Source organism: Solanum stenotomum, chromosome 4 (assembly GCF_019186545.1).
Source record: "Solanum stenotomum isolate F172 chromosome 4, ASM1918654v1, whole genome shotgun sequence".
NCBI classification, from domain to species: domain Eukaryota; kingdom Viridiplantae; phylum Streptophyta; class Magnoliopsida; order Solanales; family Solanaceae; genus Solanum; species Solanum stenotomum.
Window position 1 is genome coordinate 15,338,090 of NC_064285.1, and position 11,068 is coordinate 15,349,157.

Consider the following 11,068-nt stretch of genomic DNA (forward strand, 5'->3'; position numbering starts at 1 on the left):
AGACTAGATTGAAATTCAATTAAAAACAAGACGGTACATAAAAACTTAAAATAAAATAGTGAATATAACCCTAAACGGAAATTAAAGCTTAATAAAGTCTACGTAATATTACTGTCACAAACACTGTCGTCAACCGTACCGGCACCACCATCTGCTGCGGCAGTATCCAAGGCATCAGCATGACGAGCCAAAGCTTCAAGGAGGCGATTTAATCTCCACAGTTCACGGTGAAGCTCTAAAATTTCACCACTGAGGTTCTTCACACTGTTATCAAGTAATGTAATTTTAACGATGGGGTCTACCAGTTTCCCAATAGTAGGATGCGGGTTTTCTTTCGTTGATATAGACATATTAGAGATTATAGTGTGTTATAGAATAGGATTATTCTGTATTGTGTGTAGAAGATGACTTTAACTTATAGTAACGCTGGTTAGTCGAAGAGCTACATTGGTTATCCTAAGACCTTCATTGGTTAGACCAAAAGCCATATGAAACGTAATAAATAGAATTCCATTCATTAAATTTTCATTATTTTCAAGAGTTGTTAGGGATTAAAATTATGATATTTTATACTATATTTATGTATTAAGTTAGAGGACTGAGTGATAAATTATAATAACCTGCTTAACCCACATTAACATTGGTTAAGCCAACAGTTTATTTGGTTAGTCCAATAGTTATCTGCACAGTAACACCAAACATTTCGAATAATAAGATGGAGTCGTTTCTTATCCTTGTTAAGTGTAATGGAGTTTATATAAATTATACTAAAATATATTTTTTTTAAAACCGATAGAAAATAATAATAAACCACAGTAAAAATGAAATGAAAATACAAACATTACTTAAGACATTAATATCATTACATCAAAAAGAGACGACCACTAAACAGTACAAGCACAACCACCCTCAATATTGTCATCCCCACCACCATCAATATTATCGGCACCACCATTGTTATTAAGCTCCAATGCATTATTAACCTGAGTAGAAAAGTTAAGAAAAGAACAAGACAAGGTCCTCAATTCACGCTTAAGTTCTTCCATTGCACGATTGAGGTCCTTTACTTCGTCCTTTAGCAGTTCAATCTCCCAAACCGTGTGAAATCTTCTTCTACGATTATCATGTGTGTTTCTGTTGTTTGAGGGAGGCATTGTAGTGATAGAAGAGCAAAGAGATATTTGGTACTCCCTCCGTCCCATTTTATGTGGCACAATTTCCTTTTTGGTCAGTCTCAAAAAGAATGTCGCATTTCCTAATATGGTAAGTATTTAAAGATACAATTCCTCTTTTACCCTTATTGGTTCCACTTAATCTTAAAATAATACTCCAATACATTTATGAGGAGAGAGAAACGTGAGTCTACTTTTTAAAGGGCAATTTGGTAAACATTTCAAAGTCTTTATTTATTTCTTAAATTTCGTGCCCAGTCAAATGTTGTCACATAAAATGGGACGGAGGGAGTAGTATTCAAAGAAGGGATGCAACTATTTAAAGCCCATCAAGTACAAAAGTAGCATTCATTACTTCGAACGGTAACATGTATTCTACAAAGTGTACACGAAAAGTCTTCTATTTTGGAACTTTCAGAAAATAGAGCCCTAGCCTCAATATTTTCCGATATTTTAATTCGGATTCGATTGTAATGAATTGACTGAAGATTTCAAAAAGATTCAGTCTGTTTAGACTTTTCCATTCTTTAATACTTTTCAATTTCCTTATTAAATATACGAAATCAACCCATCAATTTACTTTAACAAATTAGACTGAAAATAAAGAAAAATAGAAAACACATAATATCAAGGCCAATAAAAAACAATTTAATCAATAACTATCACGTTGTCGACATCGACGAAATCCAGAAGATGGTGCTCATCGTTTTCTTTGCAAGCAACAATGTCTACCATGTTCTCATCACTACGATATATAATAAATTTCAAAAGATCCCCCTCAACCAATCTTGCACCACAAATAAAAGAGTTCTAACCATCATAAAACCTTCGTCGGTTCTTCGAACCACAACAGCCGCCTACTGTAAAATTGAATTCATCTGCAAACGTTCTATCCGGTCCAATATATGTTAACAAAGTATCTATTGGTGAACGTAATTGAAGATAACTAGATCACATGAACTCACAAGGAGCTATTCAGAAGAAAGAAAAGAAGAGAGACTCTCATTGATTATTTCTCAAAAACTATGTATTACAATATAGACACTAGTATATATAGCTCATACTTTGAATGACTCAGTAACTGCCTTATAACTAACTACATGTGAGTTTATTATAACAAACTCATTACAAAGACACTTCTACCCTTAACTGTCATTAACTACTTTTAACTAAATTCTTTAACTAGCTTGTCAACAAGGAATATCTCATTACTCCCATTCAAGCTAGGAGGAACAAAGATGTTTAACACTCCTAGCTTGGATAACAGATATTCATGTTGCAATCTGGATAGTCCTTTTGTCAACACATCGGCAGGCTGTTCTTGTGTAGGAATGTAGTCTACTTTGATCAGGCCTTGTTGTATCATTTCCCTTATAAAGTGACAGTCAATCTCTATATGTTTTGTCCTTTCATGGTAGACTGGGTTTGCAGCAATTTGTATAGCAGCCTGGCTATCACTATAGACTTGCACTGGCAATTGAACTTCAACTCCCACTTCTTTCAACATTCCAAGTAACCATACTAACTCTGAAACAGTAGAAGCCAGGCTCTTGTACTCAGCTTCAGCTGAACTTCTAGAGACTGTGTTCTGCTTTTTGGCTTTCCAAGACACCAAATAATCACCTATCTTGACCATGTAACCTGTGACAGACCTTCTGGTAAATGGACAAGAAGCCCAGTCTGCATCACAAAATGCAGTTACTGTTTCATTAGAAGAACTGGCTAATAATAGACCTTATCCAGGCTCCCTTTTTAAGTATTTGACTACCCTTAATGCAGCCTCCATGTGTGACTTCTTAGGCTGCTGTAGAAACTGACTTAGTGTTTGAGCGCTAAAAGATATGTCTGGTCTGGTCATGTTGAGATACAACAACTTTCCTATTAACTTCTGATATGCTGCCTGATCTATCAAAGGATCCTCAGAGACCTTTCTATCTTATACTTGCTCATCATATTGCCTTGAAGTTAATTTGACATTGACATCCATAAGAGTTCTTGCAGGTTTGGCTGCTGACATACCAACTTCAGTTATAAGTTCAAGGGTATATTTCCTTTGATTCATCAGTATACCTTTTGATGACCTAGTGAACTTAATACCTAGAAAGTATTTTAGATTACCTAAGTCCTTCATCTTGAAAACCTTTTGTAGTGACTGTTTTGTTTCTTTAATCAACTGAAGACTGCTGCCAGTGATTAGTATATCATCCACATATACAAGTACAATACAAACTCCAGATTCTGACTTTTGAATGAACAAAGAGTAATCATACTGACTTTGTTTAAACTTGAGACTAGTTAGAGCTTCAGTTATTTTATGATTCCATTGTCTTGAAGCTTGTTTAAGCCCATATAATGACTTTGTTAGTCTACACACCCTCTCCCCTTGACTGACAAAGCCTTGAGGAAGTTGTATGTATATCTCATCTTCTAGATCACCCTATAGAAAAGCATTGAACACATCCATTTGATGGATATCCCAATGCCGTGAGGCAGCAATAGACAGTATAGACCTTACTGTTACCATCTTTACCACTGGTCAGAAAGTCTCTTTATAATCAATGCCCTCCTATTGATTGTACCCCTTTGCAACTAACCTTGCCTTGAACCTTTCTATTTCCCCTGTAGACTTGTATTTGACTTTGTATATCCACCTACATCCTATAGGTTTCTTCCCATGTGGCAAATCAGTGATCACCCAAGTCTTGTTGTTTTCCAAAGCCTGCACTTCAACCTGCATAACTTCTACCCATCTGTAATCCTTAGTAGCCTCTGAGTAAGTTACAAGTCTTTCAATGAAGAGGTAGCAGCAATATAGCATTGATAGGAAGGACTGAGGTGATTATAGCACATGTAGTTACTCATAGGATACTTTACTTTGTTAGAGGTAATAAAGTCCTGCATCTATAATGGTTGCAGTCTAGTTCTGGTAAACCTTCTATGCTCAGTTGGTGCAACATCCTCTTGAATTTCTGAAATTGGTGCTACCTGAATGTTATCATCAGTTGACAGGTCTCTAGCATCATACTCATCTGAGTGATCAGGTGAAGCAACTACCTGATCACTGATCTCTTTACACTGAATCTGTTCACTTCTATTACAACTAGATGACACATGAACTGTGATATTCAACTCCTGAACAAACACTTCTGAGCCCTGTAACACATCTTTAAACATATGTTGTGCAAGAGATTCCTTTGCTTGTGAGAAGGGAAACACATCTTCTATGAATAGAACATCCCTACTGACAAAGAATGTTGTAGTAGATAAATCAAATAATACATATCCTTTTTGAATTTCTGAGTATCCCATATGAACTGCTGATGTGGATCTTGGTAGCATCTTATCATGTTCTTTTAGATTCTTGGCAAAGCATAAACACCAAATTGTTCTGAAATGAGACAGCCTTGGCTTACTGCCATATAGCCTTTCATAAGGAGTCTAAAAGTTTATCACACTGCTAGGAATTCTATTAATGATATAAGTTGCAGCTAGCACACAATGTCCCCAATATTTTAAGGGAATTTATGCCTGAAACCTTAGTGCCCTTGTGACTTCAAGCAAATGTATGTTCTTCCTTTCAGCCACCCCATTCTGCTGAGGAGTATATTGACAAGACCTCTGATGTATAATTCCCAACTCCTTAAACATGGTGTCACACACTGAGTTGACAAACTCAGTACCATTGTTAGTTCTTATCACCTTAACAGTCTTAGCAAATTGATTTGTAACATACTTCAGAAATACTTGCAATGAAACACATACATCATATTTATGTTTAAGTAAAAATAACCAAGTCATTCTTGAGAAGTCATCAACAATAGTCAGAAAGTATTTATTTCCATCAAAAGTAGTTGTATTATGTTGTCCCCAATGATCCACATGAATCAGATCAAAACAAGCTGAGCTTTTGATACTACTTGAAGGAAAACTTAGTCTTGTTTGCTTAGCATATGGACAAACTAGACACTTTACACTGACTTTCGTTATTCATATCAAAGATCTTAGCTAACACTGCAGATGATACATCACCTAGCCTTTGATGCCACACCTCCATATTTGAGAGGACTTGTGTGGCAGCCAATGCAGTAGGTTTTTCATCTGTGACATGTTTGTGTGTATAAAAGCCCCCTGACTTTTCTCCAACTTCCTTCACCTTCCCAGTGTAAAGATCCTGGAAAACACAACAATTAGGGAAGAAGGTGACTGAACAACCTAGTTCCTTAGTCACTTTGCTTACGGACATCAGATTGTGCTTAAATTCAGGCAAGTAGTAGACATTGGAAATGGCACTGCTATCTGATACAGCACAGGATCCCACATGAGTTACTTGGGTAGTGTCTCCATTAGGTAGGTATACATACTTAAGAACCTCTAGTTTTCTCACTGATCCTTTAATAAACAAATCCAAGTCGACGGGGTCGAAATGCATTTTCTTCTTTGTATTCAATAAGTATTGCATGACCAAATAATTCAAGGAAGGGTGGACTGTGGGGAGGGTCCATTTAAGTAGATGTTTCATCGGGCGGTCAGAGCGGGACTTCTTTGAAGTTAGATACCATGTGATTTGTATCACCTGTATCTACAATCCATACTTTATTACTATCAGAAACAAATAATGTTTTACCTGCAGTGTGAGCAACAAGTGTAGCACTGTAGTAAGGAGAAGTAGGGTATGTGTTTTGATGATAGCCTTTGAGTATATGATCATATTGATCCTTTCTAAAAGTGCACCCCTTAAGTAGTTGTTTGACNTTTTGAATTTCTGAGTATCCCATATGAACTGCTGATGTGGATCTTGGTAGCATCTTATCATGTTCTTTTAGATTCTTGGCAAAGCATAAACACCAAATTGTTCTGAAATGAGACAGCCTTGGCTTACTGCCATATAGCCTTTCATAAGGAGTCTAAAAGTTTATCACACTGCTAGGAATTCTATTAATGATATAAGTTGCAGCTAGCACACAATGTCCCCAATATTTTAAGGGAATTTATGCCTGAAACCTTAGTGCCCTTGTGACTTCAAGCAAATGTATGTTCTTCCTTTCAGCCACCCCATTCTGCTGAGGAGTATATTGACAAGACCTCTGATGTATAATTCCCAACTCCTTAAACATGGTGTCACACACTGAGTTGACAAACTCAGTACCATTGTTAGTTCTTATCACCTTAACAGTCTTAGCAAATTGATTTGTAACATACTTCAGAAATACTTGCAATGAAACACATACATCATATTTATGTTTAAGTAAAAATAACCAAGTCATTCTTGAGAAGTCATCAACAATAGTCAGAAAGTATTTATTTCCATCAAAAGTAGATGTATTATATGGTCCCCAAAGATCCACATGAATCAAATCAAAACAAGCTGAACTTTTGATACTACTTGAAGGAAAACTTAGTCTTGTTTGCTTAGCATATGGACAAACTAGACACTTAGCCACTTTACACTGACTTTCTTTATTCATATCAAAGATCCTAGCTAACACTGCAGATAATACATGACCTAGTCTTTGATGCCACACCTCCATATCTGAGAAGACTTGTGTGACAGCCAATGCAGTAGTTGTTTCACCTGTAACAGTTTTATGTGTATACAAACCCCCTGATTTTTCACCAACTTCCTTCACCTTTCCAGTGTAGAGCTCCTCGAAGACACAACAATTAGGGAAGAAGGTGACTGGACAACCTAGTTCCTTAGTCACTTTGCTTACAGACATCAGATTGTACTTAAATTCAGGCAAGTAAAAGACATTGGAAATAACACTGCTATTTGATAAAGCATAGGATCCCACATGAGTTACTTGAGTAGTGTCTCCATTAGGTAAGTATACATATTTAGGAACCTCTAGTTTTATTACTGACCCTTTAATAAACATATCCAAGTCAGAGACCATGTGATTTGTAGCACCTATATCTACAATCCATACTTTATTATTAGAAACAAAGAATGTTTTACCTGCAGTGTGAGCAGCATGTGTAGCATTGCAGTCAGTAGCAGTAGGATTTGTCTTTTGCTGATAGCCTTTGAGGATATGATCATATTGATCCTTTGTAAATGTACACCCCTTAAGTAACTATTTGACCTCTAATTCAGCTTGAGTCACTTGTCTAGAGTGTGTAGAACTTGAACTTTCAACCTCACTTTGATCAACCTGAGATGAATCTGACTTTCTTCCCATCCTGGTACTTGGACATTGGTATTCAAACCATAAGAGAAATGAGCCTGATTAGAATTATGTGATCCAGATGAGGTGTACTCAGAAGCTCCTTGAACCTTCCTTTTAGACTTGAAATCAAGTGGATACCCTACTATTTTATAGCAGAATTCCTTGCTATGACCTTTGCACTTACAGAAGTCACAAATCAACAATGAGTTTCTCTTGAATCTCTGATTCACTCCTGAAGAACTACCTCCTGAAGAGCTACCTGTTTTAGAGTACATAGCTACAGAATCCATACTCACAGAATTCAGCCCCATGCTACCAATGTGAGACACTACAGCCTTTTGACTCTCATCACCCACTATCATAGCATATGCATGATTGATAGTAGGCAATGGATCCATAATCAAAATATGACCTCTAGCCTGATGATAGGTTTCATTGAGTCCCATCAAAAACTGGTACAGTTTTCCTCTATTCAAATGTACTACAAAACCCCTTGATTTTTCACAGTTACAACAAGGAGCCGGAACCAAAGCTTCAACCTCATCCCACAAGGATTTGAGCTTTGTGTAATACATTGATACTGAATTGGTGCCTTGTTGTAGTGAGACAATTTCTTTGTGAATACTGTAGGTTCTAGATCCATCTACCCTGTCAAACTTCTCCTTCAAATCACTCCAGACCTGGGCAGCAGTCAATGCAAAAGCTATTCCACTGAGGAGATTTTTGGACACTGAGTTCATTAACCATGATAACACAATGGCATTCACTCTCTCCCATTGTCCCCACAATTCCTCATTATATACCTCCTTACTACATGATCCATTGACTAGCCCTATTTTGTTTCTTCCTAACAGAGCTAGGGTAATAGATCTACTCCATGGAGTATAGTTCTCAGCTCCAAGCAACTGAAACGAGATGATACTAATTCCATTGATATTAGTGGGATTAAGAAATAGAGGGTGATTGTAGTCAATACCTTGTCCAATTGATGAACTGGTCTGCAATGAAGAAGATACACCAGCATTTTGTCCATTGTTGAAATTCTGAGACAAATCATTAGCTGCTCTGTCAGTCGGCATGATGAACAATTAACAAAGTTGCAGGAAAAAACACTTTGTTGCGGAAGATAAACCCAGTTGAATACAAACTTCAACTTCAATCGAGCCTAGATCTGCAAACAACTGAAAATCCAAATGAATCTATGAATCAGATTAACCAATTCTTTGATCCTCAAACGAAATCACCTATCACAACAACCAGTGTGAAAGGCTCTAATACCATGAACGTAATTGAAGATAACTAGATCACATGAACTCACAAGGAGCTATTCAGAAGAAAGAAAAGAAGAGAGACTCTCATTGATTATTTCTCAAAAACTATGTATTACAATACAGACACTAGTATATATAGCTCATACTTTGAATGACTCAGTAACTGCCTTGTAACTAACTACATGTGAGTTTGTTATAACAAACTCATTACAAAGACACTTCTACCCTTAACTGTCATTAACTACTTTTAACTAACTTCTTTAACTAGCTTGTCAACAGGGAATATCTCATTAGTTGGGTTCTTGAGAAAGTACTATTGACTTACCGATTGTGGAAGCCACTACATAAAAGAAAAATAACAAGACATTAGTTCAATATGTTTTTAATAAAACAAACAAATAAAGCAAATACAATGAAATGTTTTACCACTCCATTTAGCGTCACGTATGATCTACTTAGTCTCACTTGGAAGTGTGGTAGGGGAGGATAAGAGACTGTGTGAAGTCTGCCATTTTTTCAATAAGAGAAGATATTGGTGTATAAGTTAGATTGTATTGGATATTTATAGGAGTGTTTAAAATTTCAGAGTTCCCACCAAAAAAGTTTCCCATCAATAGTTAAACTCTGCATTATATTCTTTATATGGTGAATGATCTTTTTAAGAAGGAATTAATTCGGTCCCAATTTAATAATATTTTGACCGAAATAAGTCATTATTTAAATCAATTCACCAAAATAATATATTTTTTTGAAATTTTACAAAACTAGAATAAACGTATTTGGCAGTAAAGTTTTAGGTATTATTTTATAAAAAAAAATTAATGGCAAAAAGACAAATATCTGACGGAGTAAACAGACAAAAAACTCAAATACGTTTTATTAATTCGTTACTCACAGACACGTTTCAAGGCTAAAATGTTACTGCCAGTAACGATTCTTTAAAATTCAATCACGAATACCTTACAAGGACCGTACAGTTTTACTCCACTGGTTACTTATCTGTTGTATTTAGGAAGAACTTATTCATCTTTCTAGTTAGATTTTAAATTTTTATCTCGTCAAAATTGAGGATTAACCTGACCAAGTCATATATTTAGCATCATTAGCCTTAGTTTGCCTTTGAAAACCTGTAGATCTTTTTTCTTTTTTTGGATAAACGAAAACCCGTGGATCAAAATGACTTCAAGAACTCATTCTTTTTGCTTCTTTTTTTTAAAAAATCAAGCTGCTTATTCTTTTTCCTTTCTAGCCGTTTACAAGTAAAAACAATAGCTATTCTTGTGTTATTATTCAACTTTATTTTGCTACAAATTACTCTGTTTGCAAAGCATGTTGGGTTTTGAGACTTCAAACTATTTTTGTGTTATTAAAGAGTTGTTACTGTCAGTAACGTTTTAGCCTTAAAATGTTACTGTGAGTAACGAATTAATAAAACGTATTTGACAGTAACGCTTTATATCTGTTTACTCCGTTAGATATTTTTCTTTTTGCCATTGACATTTTTTAATAAAATAATACCTAAAACGTTACTACCAAATACGTTTATTCTAGTTTTGTAAAGTTTCAAAAAAAAAGTACTATTTTGGTGAATTGATTTAAATAATGACTTATTTCGATCAAAAATTCTGATTTAATTACCATAATTATATTATACTATAGTTATAAACAAGTTAAAGAGTCATGTTATTAAAGTAGAGAAGATAAATACGAATTTTTTGAAACTTATTATACATAATTAGAATAATAAATATTCTCTTACTCTTTTTTTTTTTTTTTAAAATTAACAGGCCTTTATTCCATAAATAAAATCAACCTACATAGCCTGACCCAACCCAGGCCCAATAAGATTACAGAAAGGGAAGGAACTAAAGAAGTCCAAGACCAGATGTCCGGACAGTAAAGAAAACTAAGGGGAAAGAATCAAAAACTCATCTCCTTCCTCTCAACGATAACGAGCAATGTCGATGAGCTGAGCAGACATCAAGAGCTTCAAAATCACAGTCCATCTCGAGTCCATAACCTGAAAATTGCTGAGCTTAAGGTGTTTTCACCTAAGACATTCCAAGTCTCACGAATGCCATGAAAACAATCTTAATGAAGACTTCTTCACTCTACAATGGCAGATCTGGTGAGTTCCAGATGATTATGAAGTTTTTATTGTCCACAAATCAAAGAGCTGTTGTTAAATCTCCTTCTTTAGGTCCCTTGTGAGTATCGATTCTGGCATTTAATCACCAGCTGAACTCATGCCACTCAAATACCTGCATATACCTAGAATTCGAAAGGGTAAGTTGTTGTTCTTCTCGCTCTATTTCCCCCTTGTTGATTTCCTTTTGATTGTCGTCATATATTCATATATCTACTTTTCTAGTACAATGTTTCGCTATTTTCTCGCCTCTCAGCAGATTGAGCTTAAAAGCTGATACCACTGCTTGAAATTCAAGAAAGATAGGTACTT

General features: G+C 35.5%; 1 protein-coding gene and 1 long non-coding RNA gene across 2 annotated transcripts; one reads left to right on the top strand and one right to left on the bottom strand.

Annotated features, from left to right (window-relative positions):
* Positions 1-2,337: 2,337 nt before the first annotated feature.
* Positions 2,338-5,601, bottom strand: LOC125861305 (uncharacterized). Its single transcript, XM_049541232.1, has 8 exons — positions 5,410-5,601; positions 5,151-5,343; positions 4,708-4,915; positions 4,105-4,596; positions 3,772-3,958; positions 3,547-3,609; positions 3,291-3,414; positions 2,338-2,852 (listed from the first exon to the last, which is right to left on the bottom strand). Exons 1-8 carry the CDS (start codon positions 5,599-5,601, stop codon positions 2,338-2,340), a joined length of 1,974 nt encoding a protein of 657 aa, XP_049397189.1.
* Positions 5,602-10,406: 4,805 nt separating this feature from the next.
* On the top strand, positions 10,407-11,034 carry LOC125863083 (uncharacterized). The gene is made up of 3 exons (XR_007446095.1): positions 10,407-10,738; positions 10,811-10,896; positions 10,982-11,034. It is a non-coding gene; the product is annotated as an uncharacterized LOC125863083 (long non-coding RNA).
* Positions 11,035-11,068: the final 34 nt, after the last annotated feature.

Coding starts and splice junctions, on each gene's coding strand:
- LOC125861305 (XM_049541232.1), bottom strand. CDS start 5,601: ATGCATTTCGACCCCGTCGACTTGGATTTGTTTATTAAAGGATCAGTG. Junction 4,597..4,707: donor GAAGTCACAAGGGCACTAAG/GTTTCAGGCATA, acceptor TCCTTATGAAAG/GCTATATGGCAGTAAGCCAA. Junction 3,610..3,771: donor GGGAAATAGAAAGGTTCAAG/GCAAGGTTAGTT, acceptor GCTTTTCTATAG/GGTGATCTAGAAGATGAGAT.